This window comes from Sturnira hondurensis, unplaced genomic scaffold, assembly GCF_014824575.4.
Source record: "Sturnira hondurensis isolate 20B ecotype Veracruz unplaced genomic scaffold, ASM1482457v3 Scaffold0018525, whole genome shotgun sequence".
NCBI lineage: Eukaryota > Metazoa > Chordata > Mammalia > Chiroptera > Phyllostomidae > Sturnira > Sturnira hondurensis.
The window spans coordinates 2,839,923-2,862,045 of NW_028091156.1; the positions used below are offsets into that span (position 1 = coordinate 2,839,923).

A 22,123-nucleotide genomic window follows, 5' to 3' on the forward strand; every position below is an offset into this window, starting at 1 on the left:
GAGCTACTGTGGAGTCCGGACCAGCTGGAGTGGCTGGCATTTTGGCAAATTCAGCCAGGAGGGAGGGAGAGGGGCTGGGGACAGAGAGTCCCAGCAAAATCAAAGCAAGAGACAACTGGTCCCGGGAGATCAGACACATACAAGTGGGACCCGAGTGGGACAGGGTCGGGAGGGGCGAGTGGAACTGGGGGCCGATGTTTCTGTTTCTCTAGAAGGAGTCCCAGTGGCAGGGCTGCTGGCCTGAGTCCACGAGGCCTGTGCAGGAGAGAACAGCCGCTCCCTGTCCCTGTCCCTGAACCTGTCCCACTCGGGTGTAAACTGTTCCTCCACTGGCTGGACCCCTCCCAGCCCCTGCCCCCCCATAGAAATGAGAAAATAATGGCCCAGGCCCCTCCTTGTTCCCAACCCACAGAAGGTTAAGCTGAGGCAGGAAGCAGCGCGACAAACAGCACTGAGTCTGGAACTCACATGCAGGTCATGGGGAGCATTCGGGGTCACTCTGGTTGGGGTTCCCCCAGCTGTCACCAAAGGGGCTCAGCCTACCTCATGGGATTCAGGTGGACTCTGAGCATGAGCTTCCACACCTCTGGGACCCCATGAACCTTCTGAAGCTCTGAGAATCTAGCAGGAAGAAAACCGACAAAAACACAGGACCCCAAGTGATGCCTACCCGCTCCAGCCACCTCAGTCCCACTTCCCTGACATCCTGGCCCCTCATCTTTTGCAGTGAAGGGTCCAGCTGGTCCTTGGGGACAGGGTCACTCCTCATCTACCTCTGCTCATTTTGCTGTTTCACCTGGGGAGCCTGGGGCCTGGGATGCCATCCAGGAAGGTGGCATCTCTGATCTGTTGCCCCTGGGCTGTGCCCAGAATCGGCTTGGCCCCATCAGTGAGCACACTGAGCGCTCGCTCAAGACCAAAACACAAGCCGGGAGGCGGCAGGTGTGAGCCAGCGCTGGGGGGGCCACAGAGGAAGGCCTGCTGCTGCTCAGCCTCCGTCCAGGTTCCGGGAGGGGGAAGCACACAGCATACGGTCAGTGTCCTCTTCAAACTGTTCCCTGAGCCTGGAGCACCCCCACCCCACACAAGGTCAAGGTCTCTGGGAGGGTCAGTGCAGCAGGGGCGCTTTAAAAGGGCTCCTCCCCGCCCAGCCCCTCTGTGGAAAGCCCTCCAAACGGACCCGTGAGACGGAGGAATAATAACAACAGTAAACAGGGCCTGAAACCACCCACTGGTCAATTCACATCCAAGTGGAACATTCCCAGCAGTTTACACAGTGCAGGAGGCTTGCCTTGCCAACATCACTAACAGATAAAAACAACCAGTGTCACTAAAGCCTGAGGTAGCCCCGGAGGCTGATGGGGCCTAGACTCCAGGCCCAGGGTCAGACAGCCCTGCCCCAACCCCAGCTTGGGCCCAGGTTCCCCGGAGGAGCTGGGTCCAGGCACAACTGAGTGACCCTCACAAACCCACCCTGTCTGGGCAGTCACCGGAGACCAAATGCTCCACGCTGTGCTAAGGCATCTCCCAGCATTGGGAGGCCGTCCTTGACATTGAGGCTCACACATGGGTCTGGGCCACAGAAGAGGGCTTCTTGCTCTATGTCTCTTCCTTACCTCCCCTCAAGGGCATCCGAGCGGAGGCCCCAGGGCAGGGCAGGCAAGAGGGGGGTCGGGTGGGGGACAGGACCAGGAGTCATCTGCCTCCTGCTACCCCACAGGGACCTGGGCCTTCCAAGCCCGAAGGTCTGGCTCTGGAATAGACTCAGCTTAAGCTCCAGTTCCACAGCCTCCACATCCACGGGCACTCCCCAACCCCCAGTGGCTCGTTTGTACTCCGGGGTTCCACTCTGGCCGCAGGACACTGCCCCTCCAACCCTGGGATTACCTCCCTTACTATAAAACTCTCTGCACCCCTGGGACCCCCCAGACACCCAGGGAGTGTCCTGTGGGATTCTGACTGATGGGAAGCCCAACCCAAAACGTGCCCTGTGATTTCTGGACCTTCACCTTCGTGTTAAGCCATTGAAGCAAGCCCAGCTCTGTCCCCAAAGGGCAAGGTGCCAATCAAGTGCCTGCAGGCACAAGACTCGTTTTCAGCTGGCGAGGGTTTAATCAATGAATTCCGGCTGCCTGGCAGCCTGAGGGGCCAGCCCGGACCGCTGGGAGCGCACTGGCCCCCTCGCCTTATCCAATGGACAGACTGTGGGCCGAGGACTTGACACTCTGAGCTGCTTCTGCCCACATGCCCTCCGCACTGGCTCGCTGTTAAAGACCATCGTGGTCGTCTGGTCTCTTCCACCCGGCCACTGCCTTGACAAAGGAGCTTCCTCCTGAGCCTGATGTCTTCCCAAGTTTGGGGACGTCCTTCCAAGTACACTAACCCCCACATTAAGCTGTTCCACACTGGGACTCATGGTGACACCTGACACACACACACACAAAAATTCCCACCTCTGTCCGGATTGTGTCACTAAACATGAAGCACAAATCGCTATCTCTTCTCTACCCTCTCAGCAGCGCCCCCCAGCCCCGGCCAGGAGAACAGCACCCTCCCCTCCCATGGCGGGCGCACCCTCCCTCGCTCAGGAACCTGTCATCACTCTGTGAGAGCTGCTGCGGGAAGGGCTGTGGGGGAGTGGCTGGGCCCTTGCTCGGTTGTCCCATCAGCTGAAGCTGTTGTATCTGGTTCGAGGGGAGGCTCCAAGCTTAGGCACCGCTTCCTCGAGGGAAGGGTGTCTCCTGGGCCCGGAGAAAGGGGCCAGCTTTCTGATCAAACCAAATCTGGTCCCATGCCTTGAGAACACAGTGGCTTCCGAACGTGAAAGCAGCAGCAGAGGCCGGGGCAGCGTCAGGAAGAGAGGAGGAAGGAAGAGACAAAGACATGCCAGGGCTTCAAAAAGGGCAACCCAGGCCCTGCAGCCGCGAGGAGATGCTCGTCACAACTAAGCGGTGACAGGCGGCTAAGGTCAGGCCGGGAGTGGAGAACCTGCCCCGAATCGGGGCGCAGGGGTGAGTGAGCGTCTGGGGGGATGCCAGGAAGCTGTCCGGGTCACAGGGACCTCCCAGGCCTGCTTCCCCCACAGGACTATAATTAGAAAGCCCAGTGCATGGGGCAGGTGGGCTGCTGCCTTAGCTGGGGGTTTAAGAACAGAGACTACAAACACTGTCCCCCAATGGGGCTCCCAATGCAGCCAGGGCCCTGTGCAGCAGGAAAAAAATGGGCAGACAGGTCCCTTCTCCAGCCCCGGCCGAACTCTGACAGCCCCTGACCCACAGAAAGGGCCCTCAAAGAGGAGCATACCCCATGGCACAAAGTCCAGCGGGTTGGAAGCTTGGCCTGGAGCCCGTCTCGAATTTTACCGATTCCTGCGTTAGAATGAAAATGAAACTAGACGTGGAAACGTCCGCCTAGTTGCTATCATTTCGGAGCTTCCCCCTCCTCGTTTCAGATCGACACGTGACCCGAAGTGGCCTGGATGACTTGGGCTGGTCCCTGCCCCACCGTGGGCTCCGACTGTAACAATCGCCGAGGTGTCCTAAAGGGACCCGCTGGGCAACCGGAGGCATTCCTGTGTCACGTGCTGGACGGCGGAGCGCTGTTCCAGACTGCGGGGTATTAGGAAATGAGAGACTGTTCTCTTTCTCAGACCCAACATCTCTGAACTCAGAGACCCATCCATTCCAAGGACTTCAGAAAACGGACTGTGGGCCAGAAATGGTGTCTAGTGAGCTGTGAAAGGCGGCCAGGCGAGGCCCACGCAGAGCTGGCTTGGCCTTTCTGGGTAAGAACGAGAGTCGAAGAGTTGGCCCCCAGGACGCCCGTATCCTCAGGGAAACAAAGGTCAAACACCCCCAGGCCTGGAAGTTTCAGTGACAAGGAGGTGGGGGATGCGATAAGGAAGGGTGGGGCCAGGTCACACCTCTGGGGATCTGTGTCCCCAGCCACCAAAGCGGAGGGCACAGCAGGCCTTGCCACTCCGGGCTGGAGTCTGCCCATTCTCACTGCCACCCTGGAGCTGATTCCAGGAGACCACTCTGGCAGGGGCTGGAGGCCCAGAGGAAGTGTCCACCGCAGTCCTGCCCCTTGGTGAGCTCCTGCTCACCTGGACCGGGCCACTGCTACCTGGCCCCACCGCTCAGGTGTCCCCTTGCAGTGGAGGATGCAAGGTCGGGGGGTGGGGGGGGTGGGAGGGAGCAGGAACGGTTCAGCCACTCTGTCGTCACTCCCCTGGAGAGGCTCAGGTTGCCTGAGCCCACGGGGGCTTTCTGGATGCAGGAGGGGAGGGGCTGACAGCCCTCAGAGCCTGCCGAGAAAAGCAGGTGCGTTTCCGAAGTAAATGGTATCTTCAGATCCCTCCCGGTCCACTCCAAACCCAGGAAACAGCAGAAGACAGCACGCAAGGTCCTTGTGCCCACCGCTGCCACATGGGGCCCGCACGGGGCGACCTGGACTCCTGGTGGCTGGCCGGGCTCACAGCTGCTGTGGGATGCCCTGCTCCTTGTAGCCTGTGAGCGAGAAGCAGAGGAGAGATGGTGAGACACCCACTTTCTTCGGGGTTGCTCCAGGAACCCTGGCTGCCCCCAGACTAGAATCTGCTCAGGAGACCTCACTCCCACAGACCGATGAATGGCTCCTACAGTCCCGCTCCCACTCTCCCCAAGGGCACTGGCTTTTTGATGGGTGGAGAACTGTGGAGCCTGGGGTGACTGGGGATACAGGAGAGGAGGGCGTGGATGCTGGGGGTTGGAAGGTTATCAACACACCCTGAAGCCACACACCTGCTCGCAAGTGGCCCCACCAGACTGGCCTGGCGTGATTTCCCAATGCAGAGCCTGGGAAGAAGGGGCCAGACGGGCTCCCCGAAGTGATGGGCAGCCGGGGCATGTGGATGGAGAGGAAGAAGGAAGACAGGAGGAAGGCTGCATGTAAAAGGGAATAACCACAAGTGTGTTTGTCCAGTCACAGGCGGTGATACAGGCAATGGTGACTGAGGGTTTTGAGCCTTTAAAACATTGGTGATAATTATGAGGCCACTGGGATAACTGACCACTATTGATATTAGAGAATTTTTGCTAATTTATTTGGGCATGAAAGGGCACTGTGGTTACGTTTAAAAAAAAATACCTGTGCCCTGGCTGGTGTGGCTCAGTGGATTGAGCACCAGACTGAAAACCAAAGGGTCGCTGGTTCGATTTCCATCAGGACACATGCCTGGGTTGTGGGCCAGGTCCCCAGTAGGGGGTGCTCGAGAGGCAACCACACATTGATGTTTCTCTCCCTCTCTCCTTCCCTTCCCTTCTCCCTCAAAATAAATAAATAAAATCTTAAAAAGAAAAGATACCTACTGAAATACACAAAGATAAAATTAGGGTCTGGAATTTTGAGTGGTTTCCTCCTACTAGCTGGTAACTTAGCCCAAAAAGGAGCTTCAGTGACTTAACTGGGTGTTTTTTTCCCTCTTTATTTATCAGATTCTTCATCAATTTTCAGCACCAATAACCCAGTGCTAGGGCTCAGGTGAGATGTTGGGAGTACTGGGTGAGACCAGAGTGGCCGAGACTCCACAGCTGTTGAATTTGGGCTTTTTAGAGACTCGTTTAGGCTAAGCCCTCTGCCTTTGTTTATGTTGAAAAACTTTCCAAAACAAAAAGCTAAAAATAGAAGCCAGTTGAGTAACTGAAAGAGGGGGTGGGTACAGCAGTGGGGTGGGGTCGGGGCACCCGACCTTGGGACTCACCTTGGGAAACTTGGAAACAGCACAGCGTGTGAGGCAGCGCGTGAGGAAGAGGAAAGAAAGAAAAAGAAAAGAATCTGAAAACAGAGGACAGAGGAACTGCCTGAAATATAAAACAGGGAGGATGCTGGGGGTGCTGGGGGGCCTGAGAGGCGGAACAGGGGTGCTTAGGGCTCACAGTGACCAGCCATGAGGCCAGCATCGAGTCCCACGGGTGTGTACCCACGGCAAAGGCGGCCCCTCCCCAGGAGTCACGCCTGACACACACCATAGCCACGTCTATACCATCTAATGCTTTGGGAAAGGCCCAGGCCCCGGACGGCAAACAGAATTTGTCTTGCAGGCATCTTGGATCCATTGGTAGGGACTGCCTGAAGCCCTCCTGAGACTGTTTGGCAGAAAGTATCACAATTGATTAGTAATGCCTGCCATGTGCCTGGCAGTGGAAAGAAGGTGTTGGAAGACTACCAAGTATTTATTGACCCCTGATCGAGGCAGGCTGTGCACTGTTACTTATTATTTACCCAAATAGAGCAGCGTGCTTGCACGTGCCTGATTTTAACTTCTACTTCTACTCTTTCTCTGATTCCCCTCTTGAGGTGTTTTCCCCCCCAGTGGTATGTTTGTGGATGACACCCTCAACAACGCCATGCTGAAAATCACCCTACGTGGCTACAGCTACAACGTTCCCTTCGTTTTTATAGGATGGNCACATCTGCTTCTGTATCCAGCTTGCTTGCGGCGCCTCCATAAAACCCTAAGCCTGTAAGCGCTTGGCGCGACTTCCATTTTGGCGGCTCTGCGTAGCCGCGGGACTGCGGTCTCATTTGGGAAGTTCGCCCCTGCGCAGGTTAAAACTTGGCCAATAAATATACCATCAAGTTGCTCTCAGTTTCTGTGGACTCCTTTCACTCGCAATTTGCATATAACAATTTTAACTTCTACTTCTACTCTTTCTCTGATTCCCCTCTTGAGGTGTTTTCCCCCCCAGTGGTATGTTTGTGGATGACACCCTTGACAACGCCATGCTGAAAATCATCCTACGTGGCTACAGCTACAACGTTCCCTTCGTTTTTATAGGATGGGGCCGGAGCAACCGGACAGAGAAGGCCTGTCCAGCCATCTGCCAGGAGAGATGAGCCGACTGTGGAAATTCCCTCTAAGGAGCCTGCCCCGGGACACACACGCCACTGTTGCTCGGAGCCATCCTTGCCCATGGCACCATCGCACGAGTGGCAAATATTCATCCTTCGAGCTGGGTTTACTTTTTGGAAGAAGTGCAAACGCTCCTTGGTGCTGAGATGGGTGAGGAAGTCTGGTGGCCAGGGGGTAAGGCGAGTGGGTAGCAGTGGAGGGTGATGGATTTTCTCACGCAGCCCTCAAGTCCATCCCCCAGACAGTGTCCCAGAGAGGCTGACATAAAGACAGCAGCCCCGGAGCCAGTGTGAGGACATCCTCAGAGCTGACTCTGACCCACAGGGAAGGCTCTAACTCTGGGAATCCAGCAGGCCCACCTCCTCCCCCACCTCTGCTCCCCGGACCTTCTTCCTGGAGGCCTGTCTGGCCCGTCCACCAGCTCCGCTGACCTCCTCAGGCTCTGCCACCCACAGTTCCTCTGGCTCGTGACTGGATCGGTCACTGACCCAAGGCCTTCCCTGGTCCTGTGTGTCCCCTGATCTTGGATCCTCACAGGATCCTGAACTCAGACTAAATCAGCTACAGATCATTCTAGATCATTCTAGGGCCCCTGGAACCCTGGGTTTCTCCTCTGGCCTCTGCTGTTCTTACCTGGCACACCTCACTTTTGGCAATGACGACTACACCCGGGAAGGTTTTGTTGGGTATAGGACACTGGGAGGACCGTGGGGGGTGGAGAAGGACTAACGCCTGAGGAGATGTGGCCTGTTAGTGAGGCACCATGGCCTCGTGGCATAGACAGAATGTGTGAGAATGCAGGGGACACGCATGGCGCTTAAAATAGGCAGTGCCTGTTTCAAGGTCTTGCTAGATTCTTTTTAAAAACGTGAATCAAGTCGTCTTTGGTCAACTTGATTCCGAAAGGGTAAGCCCTTTCACAAAATCGTTTTGTGTCTGATTCAAGTTTGTGTGAAATGACTGGCGAAGGTCCATGCAACACCTCGGAAGGTGCTGAGATGGGTGAGGAAGTCCAGCTAGGAAGGAAGAAGGCTTTCGCATCCATGGAGTAAGAGCTTGGTTTGAAACAAGGAGAAACTATGCTGCTCTGGCTGTGAAAAGACAGTTACAGGGTTTCCTGAGGGCACATAAGTGGCCTTTCCTTTCTTTCTGGAAAGTGCATGAGGGAGGAACAGAGAATGGTAGGCACAGGCGCCCCCCGAGCTCCGTGAGCCATGCACTGCTACCTGGTGTTGTCGGCTGGCCCGTTTCCTCGACAGACGCGATGCCTGATATGTCTGAGCTGCCAGGGGCTCCCTCCCTCTCTCACTCACGCTCTCTGGCTTAGTCTCCACCCCTCTGCATTCAGGAGTCCCAGCGGGAGAGCAACTGGTGAGCAGGAAAGGTCCCCTCTGCCTGGCAGCCGCAGACACAAGTGAGGAGGCCACAGGTGAGCCCTTAGGGACGGGGGAGGGGGAGCAGGCCCAGTGAATCTCCCTGCCAAGCACTCACGCCCTGCAGGATCATGAACACCCAGACCATTCTGGTCCCCACCCCTCCTCCAGCTCCACTCCCCTCATCCCAGCCCCAGCCCCACAAGGAGGTGTGGCACCAGCGGCTACTCACTGGCAAGGATGACCATGTCCATGCCCCAGAAGATGCTCATGATCCAGCCCACCATGACGATGGCCGTGAGGATCTGGATGAGGGCCGCCGCGATGTTCAGCCAGAAGACGCAGCACACGTGCCTGTCCGGGAGGTCGGTGCGGGCCCCGCACAGCACGGTAAAGGCCGAGACGAACGTCCCTGTGAGTGGCGGAAGGGAAAGCCGTGTTAGGGTGATGGGAGCTGCAGCGGCCGATAGGCACAGGTAGGCGCATCACCGCCAGGGGCCCAGCTGTGCACTCTCTGGGAGCTTGGAGAGAAGCAGCCTGTGTCCAGCACCTTCCCACAAAGACCCTGGCCCACCTCTTGTCCCCACACTAGAGAGGCCAGTGAACCACCTGGAGGAGGCACCGCAGGGCTGCCGAGGTGCCTTTAGGGGAACACAGATGGCGTGGCAATGGTTCCTGCGATCGAGGAGCAGGCCAGGGGAGCCTGGGGCAGGAGTGGTGACGTGGGGGAGGGGGAAGGCATCTATGGAGAGCTTTGAGAGCCTGGGTAAGGGGCTTCCCCACCCAACATGGAACTGAGCAGGAGGGAAACACAACTGGAAGCAGGGTTTAATTAAGAGGAGTTGTCAGCAGGGTGTTGGGTGGGCTGCCAGTGTCTGAGAAAGATGGACTCAGAGAGGGCAGCAGCTGAGAGCTGATGGGGACGTGGGCCCGGGGCTCCGTAGAAGACTAGGAAGAAACAGGGGACTTGGAGACCATTAGGAAGTGTTCACCACCACCCTTGGCCTTGGCTAGCATGTCACACACGAGGTATGAGATGAACCTGAACTGACTCCATTAGGAGAGAGAGCCCTGCTGAAGTGGAGAGATGCTATGAGGTGAACAAGAGCGTGGGGGGGGGGGGATATTACATAGAACAGCACAGACGCCACTCACCACACACCCACAGTGTACTGCACCGTGCTGCCCCCTCTCTCCCAATGGCCCCTCCAAGGCTTCCAGCCGTTGGAGGTAGCTGTTAATAACCCCATTGTACAGATGGGAAAAGCGAAGTGCAGACAGGCTAGATGACTTGCCCACGTAGTGCAGCCCAGATTTAAACCCAGATCCATGGAGTTTAGAATCCTCAGCTCTTTTCAGTTCAGGACGTTGCACCCTTGCATTAAAAAATTTTTAAGAAGTTGATATCGCTTCTAGGGAAAGGAGTGTGGGGGTTCCTCAAAAATTAAAAACAGACGTACCATGTAATACAGAAATTCCAATTCTGGGTCTATACCCAAAAGAATTGGAAACATCCTGGCTGATGTGACTCAGTGGATTGAGTGCCAGCCTGCAAACCAAATGGTCGCCGGTTCAATTCCCAGTCAGGGCACGTGGCTGGGTTGTGGGCCAGGTCCCTAGCAAGGGGTGCATGAGAGGCAACCACACATTGATGTTTCTCTCTCTTTCTTTCTCCTTCCTTCCCCCCCCTCTCTAAAAATACATTTTAAAAACTTTTTTTAAAAAAAACAGGAAACCTGATTCCTGAACTCCTAGAGTTACAAGGTCATCTGGTCCATCCCCTGTCAAAAGATGGACTCTCAGCAGAATTGCCAAACTGATTAGAGGCTAGTGGGCCTGTTCACGCTCCTGCCTGCTTGCCATGGAGACAGGAAGGTCCAGGGAACCTGCTTTTCTATGGACACGCAGGGCTGTGTGAAGAGCGGCGTTAGCAGAGACCTAGGCTCCTCTGCTGGGCCAAGATGGGCTGGCCCACGTGCTCAGGGAAAGAGGAGACAGCCTTGGCTCCCGGGTGGTGTGGGAGGGCCCTTGGGCCCCTGCTCTCTCTTCCACCCGTGTGGACACACTCATGATAACTCTGAGACCTGTGTGAAACTATGAGCACACGGTGCACACACTGGCTTGTATGATATGTACCTAGGCCATCTTCAGCTGCCTTGATTTAGATACATTCAGTAGTATTAAAGAATTTACGAGTTATCATTAACTGGGATACGTCATTTCACTCATCAGAAAACGACCATAACTGGACCTTTTTGCCACACAAAGTAACATACTCCCTAGAAGGTAGGGATTACGTGCATAGATTTGTAAGAAAAAAATGCCATTTTAATCAATTCAGCAGGAAATTTTTAGAATGATTCTAGCACATTTTCACATGCAGGTGTGAATGGTTTTAAATGAGTCTTGCCCAACAGCGACGTGCTAGTTTTGATTAGTTCCATGAGAGCCAAGCACCTGCCCGTGCTGGGGCCTGGGAACACAGATTCCAGACAGGCAGGGGCCAGGGAGCTTGACCCACCCCCGCCCCAGAGCTCCCGTGCTGGAGGGGACACAGGGTTGCAAAGGGGACAGTGACAAATTCCGTTTGGTTGTATCAGGAAAGGCTTTGCAGAGAAGTGACCACGGGGAGAGGAATGGAAACCTCATGGGAAATGACCCCGGGCAGGGTGGGGGGAGGGCGGCCCGGGGTCACCCTGGAGTGTACATCCATTTGGGAGCTCAGAGAGTGACTGGGGACTGAGTGGTAAAGGGCAGCTGGCCACACTGAGGGAAAACAGTTAGCTCATACTTGGTTTTAAAAATGACAACCCATAAAGTAAAAGAATGAGGCCGAGGTGGGCGGGGGTCAGACTAGAGTGGAACCTGAGAGTCAGGATTCCTCTTCCAAGAAACCACAGGCCACCAAGAAGGGGAATTAGGCAGCCAGGTTTGACTTTTAGAACCAATGCTGCGACCCCAACCCCAACCCCCGCCACCTCCCCACCCAGGGGAGGATGGGCAGATGGGGTGAGGAAGAGGCTGGGAGGAGAGACAGTGCAGAAATCCCCATGGGAGGCGACATGGTGGGAAGTGAGTCCCGGCTGTGGGGAGGCAGTGGGAAGGACCCCACGGAGGAAGAGGAGGTCACGTCCCCAGGATCGGCCACCAGCTGTGTGATGGGTAAAGAGGCCACAGGAAAAGAGATTGGGTGTGGTTTTCGTGCTCGGTGGTGAGGGTGGAGCCATGGACCAGGTGGAAAACCTGAAGAGGCCTGTCCATTAGCCGAGGAGAGAGAAGCTGGGGACAGGCACTCAGGAGGGGTCAACGCGCCCAGAAGGGCATGGAACTCAAGGCAAGATCAAGAGAACACCCCGGGAGACACTGAGATCTTAGGGCGAGCAAAGGAAGCGACTACAAAGGGGGGCAGAGGGGACGAATCAGGGAAGCGAGGGAGGTGTCCAGACACAGGAGAGGAGAACCTCGGGGAAGAGAAGGTGGCGGTCAGGGTCACCTGCTGAGAGGTGGTGGGGGACGGGGTGGAATGGCAGGTGAGCGGGCCGACTGAGGGAAGGAGGGAAGGGCTGGTGGGAGCCGGATGTCAGAGACTAGAGGAGCGAAGGAGCTGTGGACTCCGGGGTGTGTGGTGAGCATCACTCTTCCCACAAGTTCCTGGGGAACTGAGGCTTGTTTATCGGCTGGGGAGGAGCTTCAGGGAGGGACCTAAGGACATACACAGATAAGGGGTAAGTGGATGTCAAGGGTCTTGATAAAACGAGAACGGAAAAGGTGGGGGCGTCTACAGCGGTCTTCCACACTGGTTTGTGCATCAGAAATCTCAGACTGAGGTTTTTAAAAATGCCACTTCCAGAGCCCCACCTCCAGACCACCAAAAGCCCAGGGACGGGCCCAGGGATCGCTTATTTAGAAATAAAGGAAGCATTGCCCAGCTGATTCTAATATGCAATCAGGTGAGCGAGTCCTGAGAGAGGGGAGAGGTTGGCCTCGAGGAGCCAGAGCCAGAAAACCACGCAACCCGTGGGAAATGAGCCCACGATTCCGGGCCTTTCACTCCCTCCAACAGTGTCCCTCCCCCACGTGACTCAGTGCTGAGTCGAGCAAATGCTCCTCTGTGGCCCAGGCAGGGGGGCGGGCCCCGAGCACAAAGTCGCTGTGTGCGTTGAGGCCCGGCCAACACCGACTGGCGTGAAGGAAAGTGAGCTGTACCGTCAACCACCAAGGTCAGCGTGTCACGGCTCCTAGAACTGAGGCAGGGACGTGTGCTCAGCGTGTCTGGGTCTTTCCACGATCCTGAGGAAGCAAGGCCTGAGGAGGAACCCCCTCCCACCACGGAGATTACAGCAAAGACAGCAGCAGTCTCTGCAACAACCACAGGCCCCTCTGGCCCCCGTCACTGCTGAGGTCCCTGGCTTCCCCAAGGGGCTCAGCACCCAGGCCCCCTGATGCAGGCAGTGGGGACGGGGAAGCCTCTGTCCACTTCTGTCCTGGAAGTTAACGAAAGGTCCCTGGGGAGAGTGCCCCCAGCCTGGCTCCGGCCCCATCCCGTGTCTGGCGGGCCCTGGGAGAGAAGCCGCCACAAGTGGGCTGGTGCAGCCTCACGTCAGAACAGAGGGGAGACAAGCCTGGGGGCTGGAAACGTCCTCCAGGGGTCCCATCAGGCGCAGCCTTTGGCATGAGTCACGTGCGAGCGGTGGAAGGCAACAGGCTTCTTGGAACTCGGGGGACGGAGGGCAGATCTGTCTCCTGAAGCAGCTGCTCTCCATAAAAAGACCTCCCCTGGGACGGAGGCCAGTCCGTCACGTCAGAGCCAGATGCCACCTGCAGCTGGCTCAGTAGTCATTTAAGATGTGTGCTGCGTGTCCGTGGCAGTGACTTACTCCTGGAACACTCCTCCAGGGGCTGCGGGTTGAGCACAGCCTTCTTACCAGCACAGCCTTGAAGGAAGGTGAGCTTCAGAGACAGGGGGCAAACGTAACAGAAGGCTGGGCCAGGACATCACAGCTGACAGGGAAGGACAAGCCACACCCTACGAAACAGGTCCCATTGCCAGCTGCTGTCTAGTTCAAAGCCACGATGTGATGAAAGGGAGATCACATTCAGGGTCAGACTCAGCCTAGGAAGCTACAGTTCTCATACCTTAGGGGGGCACAAAAAGCAGAGGAGACTGGGCTAAAAATGCACCTTGCTAGGCCCCACCACACCCAGATTCTAATTCAGAAGGTGCGTTCATCATCTTTTCATCATTGTGCAATTATTTCTGCTGGAAACGGGAACCGAGAGAAGTGACTGTAAGTTCACAAGCAGCTGTGGACACAAGGCTTAGGAAGAAAGAATCAAAAGCGTCTGAAAGTGCACAGGGTTGATGTGCCTGTAGCTAAGCAAGCCAGAGAAGATAAGGTCTCAGTCCTCAGTGGGGCTCGGTGCGCTCCTTCAGCTGCGGCTGTGCCTCAGTTTTGATTCCTTGGGCAGTGGGGCAGGAAGGGGAGGAGGTTTTGGACACGGTGTGTTTGCATGTGCTGAGAGAAGGCACTGTCTAGTTTTTCAGCTGACAAATTCTCGAGCAGAAGGTGAGGACAAGCACCCAGACCACCGTGAGCAGGAGAGCGTGCATCTTAGAGGCTGAAGGGGATCTGCGTGAGCCAAGGAGGGTCAACGTAGGGTTCAAGGCTGTGTCCTCATTTGGCAAGTGTTCTGTAGACCCAAGGCGTCCTGGCCAGCAAGGAACTTGCAGAGAAGAGGCAGACTGCAAAACCGAGAGAGAGCCATGCAAAGCGAAACACGGTTCTAGTGTTTTCTTCATCCTGACCACCCTCCGAGTTCTTCCAAACACATCCGCCAGCGCCTTTGACCCATGTGTCCTGGACCAGTGGTACGAGGGGTCTGGGGACTGTTTCCATCTTTCCAAACAGCACACCTAATGGTGGTCCCACCCTGATGAGGCTCCACCAGCCCATCGGAACCCCGGCTCACAAGCGTTTAGGGAGCACACCATCTCAGGGCAGTAAGTAACTGGGGGTCCTAATGACCAGTCTGTCCGCCTTTTTTTTTTTTTAGAGAGAAGAGAAGGGAAAAAGAAAGAGAGGGAGAGAAACTTCAGTGTGTGGTTGCCTCTTGAATGCACACCCCTGGGGACCCAGCCTGCAACCCAGGCATGTGCCCTGACTGGGAATAGAACCAGCGATCCTTTGGTTCACGACCCACACTCAATCCACTGAGCCACACCAGCCAGGCCTCTAGCCACCTTTGATCCATCAGAGATGAGGCTGTGAATTGATGACGACTTAAATCTTCCCAAGCATGGGTTTCATGGAAGAAAAATAACAACAGGTAGGCTTCTGTCGCCACCCCCCACACACACACACACTGTATGAAAAAAGATATAAAGCATTCAGAACCAGGTCACCCCTGCCCCAGCTGCCCCTCTGCGCCCAGGACCCCTCTTCTCCTCTCCCTCGATCAGAAAGTACCAGCTCCGGGTACACATCGTCTTCCTCCCTGGGCCTCAGGCAAGCACCAAGGGACTGCCTGGAATCCAAGGTCTGAGGAACCCAGGAAAAGACAGTAGTGAGGAGTCTTGAAACAGGTAAGGGGGCTTAAAGTGAGAGACCTCAGTGTGGGGACAGTCCTTAGTCACTACCACGTCGCAGGGCAGGCCTTAACTTTCCCAACAGCAGAAGTCCATGGCATAAAGAAAGGAGGACAGGGAGCCCCCCCCTGGCTGTCACAAATCTATCTGTCGCTCTGCCTTCCAAAGACAGGGAAAATTAGACCAGCTCCTCCTCTATGCCCCTCCCCTGAGACATCAGACTGGTTATCCTGCCGGAGGCCGGGGGACTGGAGCTGGGAATCCATTTTAATGGTGCTGGGCTTTGCGTCAGGCTCCCTGTGCTTGTCAGCAGTCTCCTCTGCTATCAACCTCCTGGGCGAAGTCCCCGATGAGCTCTAAGATGTGCTCCCAGCCCTGACTGGGGGAGCCAGGACTGCAGGTCTGCCCTCGGGGGGTGCCAAGGAGGCCTGCGGTCTCCCCAGGGTGCCAAGGCTGAGCAGACATGCAACCACACAAAGTTTCTCTGTTCCCAGCTCTGAGCCTTGTCCCGGCAGAGCCTGGGCCTCACTAAAATGCTGGAGGGTGAAGTGAGGAAGTGGGCGTGGGGCCTGGGGTAGCAGCGGAGCCCAGGTGGCACTGACGGCCCCGAGCTTTGTCCTTCCACCTTCCGCAGGACGAGCGCTAAGGGTGGTCACTCGGGTGGAATGATGGACACGGGCAGCAGCGGTGACATTGGTTACAGGAGACGACAGAGCTTCCATCTCCGGAGAAGCGATAGCCCGGTAAAGTGACATTTCCACGGGTGGCTGGACACTGAGATGAAGACAGAGCGGTGCCCCGCCCAAGGTCACAGCTGCCAGGGACCCTTTCTGAGATCACCGCAGAGAGAACCTGCAGTGCAATGAACCCCAAAGGTACTCCTGGGGATGGCGGCTGCAGGAACGGAGAGCGGGAACCCCAAGTCCTGCGCCCCCCGCCCTTTGCCTCAGCAGGTGTCCTTTATCCTCAGGGGCTAGACTGAGACCTCTGGGTTCATGGGTGACCCTCATTCAATCACCCCCATGACAAATGACATTTACAGAGCACCTACCCTGTGCTCAGCACTGCGTTTGGTGACCTTGCGTCACTCTCTCCTTCTTGTGGGGACAAGGCTCCCTGGGCCTGCAGCCCCCAGTGTGTGTGAGGCCAGGTGTGCCAGGCCCCAGGGGGTGCTCATCCCTGAGAGTGTTGTGGGGAGCGGTCCCCAGGTGTCCCAAGCGGTGGCCACATACACCAGGCCTGTGGAAGGGCAGCACCACCCTGCAGCCCGCCCAGGAGCCCTCGGCAGCGGAGGCCTGCATTCCCAGGCACAGAGTGGCCTCTTCCTTAAGAGCAAAGCCTATTCTTTCCATTCCCACGTATTCGGGTAGCATTCATGAAGCACCTGCTGGTGCCAAGGATGGGGCTAAATCCTCATGGACCCCAACAAAAAGGAGAGTCCTGGCCCCCAGGGATCCCCCAAGGTCTGAGTAGGACAGATCAGGCACGGAACACACCACCGTGTGGTCACTCCTGTGAGGGGCAGAGGCAAGATAATACTGCAGTTACGGAGGTGAGCTCGGGCATCAGAATGCCAGGGCCCGGGTTCTGGCTGCTCCACCCCAGGGGCCCGAGACCTGGGATGGGAATATCAGGAGGCCCCTACCCCAGACTCGGGAGGCAGGTGATCGGGGAAGGGGTCCCCAGAAGGCAATGCTGAGGAGCAGAATAAGGAGTCACTACAAACAAGAGGAGGAAATTGAAGATCTCAGTGACTCTCACAGTGGCCTGTAACCAATGGCTCCACTCTTCGCCTTTCTGAACCATGTATTAGAACTGCTAAGTTCTCTGCGTCAGCCTCGTGAAGCCGGAGGCTCAGGCCTGCATGCTGCGGTATTGCGCAGCCAGCGAAAATTGTAAGTATGATGACTACGCAGCAAGTCAGGCAAGTGCCTTATGTGAAATTACAAAAAAACAGTAGGTAGACTGTGCCGGGGACTATTGAAAACCATTCACATGTGTGGACAAGGACTGGAGTACATGAAGCAAAATGAAAATAGTTTTGCCGTGCAGAAGTAGAGGTAGGTATTTTCTGTTTGTTTGTTTTTGAAGCAAATTTTCTTTTCAGTTATAAAAACGTTTCAGGCCAGCCAGGACCCAACTCTGCAAGGCTGTCTATCCAACAGCTCCTTACTGGTCACAGAGAAGGCCAGGGAGCAGTCAAGCAAACTAGGGGACAGGTGGCACACTGGCACCTGACACAGGAAAATAAATGACCCCATGTGACCATGCTGGGGCTGTGATGAAAGCCCCCAAACTCCCAGGAACACCTCTGGAATACGGTCCCCAAGCCTGGGACATCATTCCCAGGTAAGCAGGCAAAGAAGTCTCCCAGCTGAATGGAGGGCTCACCTGCTGGAGGCGGGTTGGGAAGGTGGACACTGGGGGTTCTTGTTTGGCAGCCAGGAAATGACTCCGGGCCCAAGAGCCCCTGAGGAGCCATTCATTGAGGATTCATGTAGGTGGCCACACGACAACAGGAAGAAAGGAGGGGGCTCGGCTGAGCTGGCACCCCAAGCTCCCAGGGCGGACCAGGGCGGAAGGAGGCCTGTGTGGGGCTCATACTCAGGTGCTCCCTGTCTGTCTGGGGACTCCCACGAGCCCGGGAGACACGCCTGCTCCTCCCTGGAGCCATGCCCTAGGGGGTGGCCGGAGTGTGTTCCTGTGCCAGGGACAACTTCCTGCCGGGGCCCAGCTTAGTCACCCACTTCGTTCACCTCCCTTGGCTGCAAATTGGCTATTTCCAGAAATATATATCGCCCTCCTTGGGTGAGTCTTCTGGGAATGATCTAAAATTTTCAAAAGAATGTGCTGCCCATCCCGAGAGCAGATCCCCAGGGGGTTGGGGGGTGTGCTCAGCTTATTCCGAGCCACATGCCCTCCAGGAGCCGATGACACCCAGGACGAGAAGATCGTCCATAAAAGTGCGTTCCATCGGTGTGAACTCCCCTGAAATGCTGGGACTTCTTGGCACATGGACTCGGGTCTCCCTCGCACTTCTAGACTCAGCCTGTCACCTGCTGAGGTGCCCCAGGCCACCTCCACAGGACTCCAGGAAGCAGGTGCAAACAGAGAGAGGAATCTGGCGTTTATGTCTCACACGCTGATGGAATGCCAGGCACATCCCCCAAGGCCCCGAAACACCAGGGCGTGTATGACGTGTACCAGGGGAGTTATTTGTTACCTTACATCTGCATTTACAACTAATGGCAGGCTGGTGTCCTTCTCGAGACTGGTAAATGACCCCGGTTTTTATGCTTCTTTCCCACAGACGGCCCGTTGCAGGGTCTAGCAAGGAACACAGCCACTCATAGCTGATGGCTCTCAGGCTGCTTTGGGCTGGAAGGGACACAAAAGCAACTCAAACTACGGTAGCTCAAGGGATGGGAAGCTTCTACCATCTCCAATGATGGGAAGTCAAAGGCAGTTCAGAGGTCAGATGGCTGAGCCGGTCAGTTGGGCCACCAAGGGCCTGGGCTCTTTATCTCTGCACCAACACTCTTGGCGGTGGCTTCGGCCTCGACCTGGCACCCGGATGGCCACAGCAGGTCCAGAAAGCTCAGTCCCAACATGACAACGTCTAGAAGAACAAGATAACATCTTCCCGTGGCCCGGTTTTAGGCCTAAGGAAACAACCCCCTGATCACTGGGTCACCTGTCATGCCAGAACCGGTCACCCACCAGAGGTATGCAGTTCCCAGAGTGGCTGGAACTGGTCATCCTGGTGCAAAGGATGCTGGGAGTCAGCCTCACTGCCCACCATACACAGCCTTACCAGGAAGCTGTGCCTCTCTCCTCTTCACCTCCCAGGCAACCAGACGCTCCAAGGCAACCCCGGAGACCCTGGTGAGATGCCATAGCTAGCCATCTAGGGCCCCTTAGAACAATCACTGCCTTTTAAAAATGCCCTACCCAAGTGTCCATCAAGAAATGAATGGATAAACAAAATGTGGAGTATGACTATGATGGAATATTATTCAGCCCTGAAAAAGGAAGTGCTGGCATGTGCTGTGACATGGATGAGCCTTGAGGACATTAGTGTAACGTTGCATGAACCAGTCACAAAAGGACAAATATTGTGTGATTCCTCAGAGACAAGAAGTAGACTAGAGGTTACCAGAGACCGGGGCGGGTTGAGAGGGAGCAGGAGTTAGTGTTTCCGGGGCACAGAGTTTCAGTAAGGGACAAAGAGTAACTTCCGGAGCTGAGTGGTGATGGCACAGCATTGTGAGTGCACTTACGCCGCAGAGTTGGACACTTAGAAAGCGAATACGGTGCATTTGATGTTGTGAATACTTTACCACAATACGGAAAATGACCTTTGATGTCTACAAACCCTCTAGCCACTGGCAACCTCAGCGAGAGGTGAGTCTTTACCTGGAACGTAACACCCAACAGCCTTGGGAGCTCTGATCACATATAATCCCTCCATGCCTGAACTCAATCTCATCGCAGCTTTTAAAGTCCAGAGAGAAGCCCCTGTTCCTTCCCTGACTTGAATGCCAAGCTGATTCAGGAGGTCCAGCCCGTTGAAAGGTAGTATATGAATGCCCAAATCAGGGCTCCAGGCCCCCCAGGGGCACTCAGGCCGAGGGACCCCACAACATACAGCGGGCCCACCCCTGAACCCGGGGCCATCCCTGTCCCTCTAATGCCACCCCTGCAGCCACCTGGCCAGCAGCTTTAGGAGACTTTGTGTTGTCCCATCTAACGAGGTGCTTCTGAGACCCGGAGTGAAGCCTGACCATCAATCCACCTGGCAGGGAGCAGCAGGGAGAGGCGCTGTGAGCCTTTCTGGGGACGCTCGGCTGATTACGGAGCCCGGGAGAGAACTACAGGGTATAAACAGCGCGCTTCTGCAGCTGATGGATTTCTCGGCACGGAACTCATTAGGTGGAGGTAAGGCTTATCTGGGGCTTTGCAAGCCCGGGCAGTACTTTGCTTTCCAGCACTCCAAACAAGCAGGAATATGAGAGAGCTGGAGGCCCGAAGCTGGGGAGGGCGGGAGTGGGGCCTAGGCCAGCGGCCAAGGCAGGCTCTGGGGAGAAAGACAGCACCAGATATTTCCTATTAGGGCAAGAAGACTGCAGACGCGAAAGCCGAATTTGTGCTGGGAGGGCTGCGCAGGCTCTAATCGCCTGAAAGGGGCCTGGAAGTGGGTGACTGAGAAAGGAGGCACGCAGTTCTGTAGATACGGGTGGTTATGTTTTTCCCTCTCAGAAATGGCACTTTGGGAAACCGTGTCCTCTAATAGGTTCCCAGAACTACCCCCACATTGTCCCCAGCAGGAACCGTGTAGTTGGAGGCTGGCCCACTGCCCGTTCTCACCCACACGTCTCCCACTCAGCTCCCCGTGACCCAGTGCCAGCAGGGCCTAGCTTCCGAGTTCAGGGAGCTGGCCCACCTCCAACCTACTCACCTCCCACACCACCCACGCTGGGTACCACTCTGGGTCCAGAGAGCAAGTGACCGCCTGTTGGAGAGCTAGGCAGGCCCATCTGTCTCTCCAGGAGCCCTCGGCTCCTGGGTGGGGGTGGCTCCTGATTCTCTGCCTCCCTTCCCTGGACCTCCCCCTTCCAATGGGAGCCACGGTGCAGAGAGACAACCCTCACCCTCCCGGAGAGCTTCATCTGTGCCAGGCCTGCTTGTGGGCCCTGCTTGCAAAGTCTCCTTGAGCCCCTACAAAACCCCTGAGGTGGGCATTCTGTCAGGTGGTGGAGGGACAGGGAGTCTTATTAAAACAACAATGAGCCAAACTCCAGAACCTGAAACAGGCCCAGGGCTCAGGTATGACCTCCAGCCTGCCTCCCTGTGGGAGGGAGAAGGAAAGAGTGGTCACCTCCCATGGCTCAGGGTTTGTAGTCCAGAGGCCTGGCTCTGGCCCGGCTCTGCCATCGTCCTGTGACCTGGGAGAGGCCCTCTTGCCTGTGAGCCTTGGTGTCTTGTCTGTAAAATGAGACGCTTGGGCAGCATGTGGCCCAAGAACCCCTCCAGCTCTAACTCCTAGTGACCCTGGCCCTGTGAGGCACAAGGCAGCCATTCTGCCAGATCCAGCTCCCTGGGGCTCATGACGTCCTGTTCAGTGGTGGGGCAGAACCTTCCAGGGGTTCGCTCAGAGGCTAGGGGAGAAGCCTGTGTGTGGGCTTCCCCGGGGCAGGCCTCCAGAGAGTCTGGCTCCCAGGAATCCTGCCCAGTGGCTGAGTCAGCAACTCTGGGATCTCAAGAGGTTCTCCTCGCCCAGCTAAACCCCTGCAGGCCCACCCTCAGCAGAGCGGGCTCCCCTCTAGCCAGTGTCTTGGGTGCCCCACGGAAGACCAGCTCTGCTCCTAATGCTACCTGACCGGCTCGCTTTCCATCTCCCCGGCCACCTGGCTGGCTGCCCAGGACTATTACCCTCTCCCCACTTTGGGATTGAGTGGCTACTACATTTTAGACATTTTAGACATATTTGTTGAATGTTGTTAAGTGCATATAGTAGGTATTCGACAAACAGATTGAAAAAGTCCCAGCCTTATCTCCCAAGAATCTCATGGCCAAGGGTTCTCATCCTTCCAAGGTCAAGTTATATCTCAATAACCTTGACTCGGACCACCTGTGTTGTGAATGCTCCTCTGTGGAGGAAGGTGATAGCACAGGGGTTCTTGGATGACACAGGTCACGGCCTTCACAGCAACCATAACACCTCCCTGCCCTTCAGCACTTACCCATTGGCTGTGCTTGTTCCATAGGGTCTTGCTGCCTCTCTGTTCTGTCCCTGTCCACACCTACATAGCAGCTCCAACCACATAGGTTTTTAAGCAACTTTGGTGAAGAGACCTCAGGTAAAGGATAAAGAAGGGAAGAGGTCCTAACTGGGAATCCACAAACCCTCTGGGGGTCCATGAACTGGGATCTTTAAAAATCACTTCTTTATTTTCACTAACCTAACTCAGTTTTAGCATTTCCTTTTATCATGGAGGTAGGCCACAAGCACAATAGCATTAGCAGAACCTGGCACTCGTCACCAATAGAAACTGCAGATACTTCCACACCACGCTGAAGCTGAGGAGTAGATTTTTCAAAATATTGACACTTGTTGCTATTTTAAAATTATGGCACTAATTAGACGCACTGCTGAATCTTCTTATTTTAATACAAAAGCACAGTGCTTCTAGATGCAAATTTTAAAAAAATACTTCGATAACCATTTCTCAATGTCCTTGGTTTTCTGCCTAAGTCTCTGCATTAAATGCA

General features: G+C 55.7%; 1 protein-coding gene across 4 annotated transcripts in view; it reads right to left on the reverse strand.

Moving 5' to 3' along the window:
* Positions 1-364: 364 nt before the first annotated feature.
* STUM (stum, mechanosensory transduction mediator homolog) overlaps positions 365-22,123 on the reverse strand; it is a 44,564-nt gene continuing 22,805 nt past the window's right edge. The window contains exons 2-5 of one of the 4 annotated variants that reach the window (XM_037069468.1): positions 8,498-8,677; positions 5,741-5,749; positions 4,449-4,508; positions 365-3,780 (exon numbers count right to left, since the gene is read on the reverse strand). In XM_037069468.1, the coding sequence (XP_036925363.1) occupies positions 4,474-4,508; positions 5,741-5,749; positions 8,498-8,677 (224 nt within the window). In that variant the 3' untranslated portion in view covers positions 365-3,780; positions 4,449-4,473. Of the gene's footprint in view, positions 4,509-5,740; positions 5,750-8,497; positions 8,678-22,123 lie in introns of all 4 variants that reach the window. The other 3 variants (XM_037069471.1, XM_037069467.1, XM_037069469.1) reach the window with 3 other exon arrangements.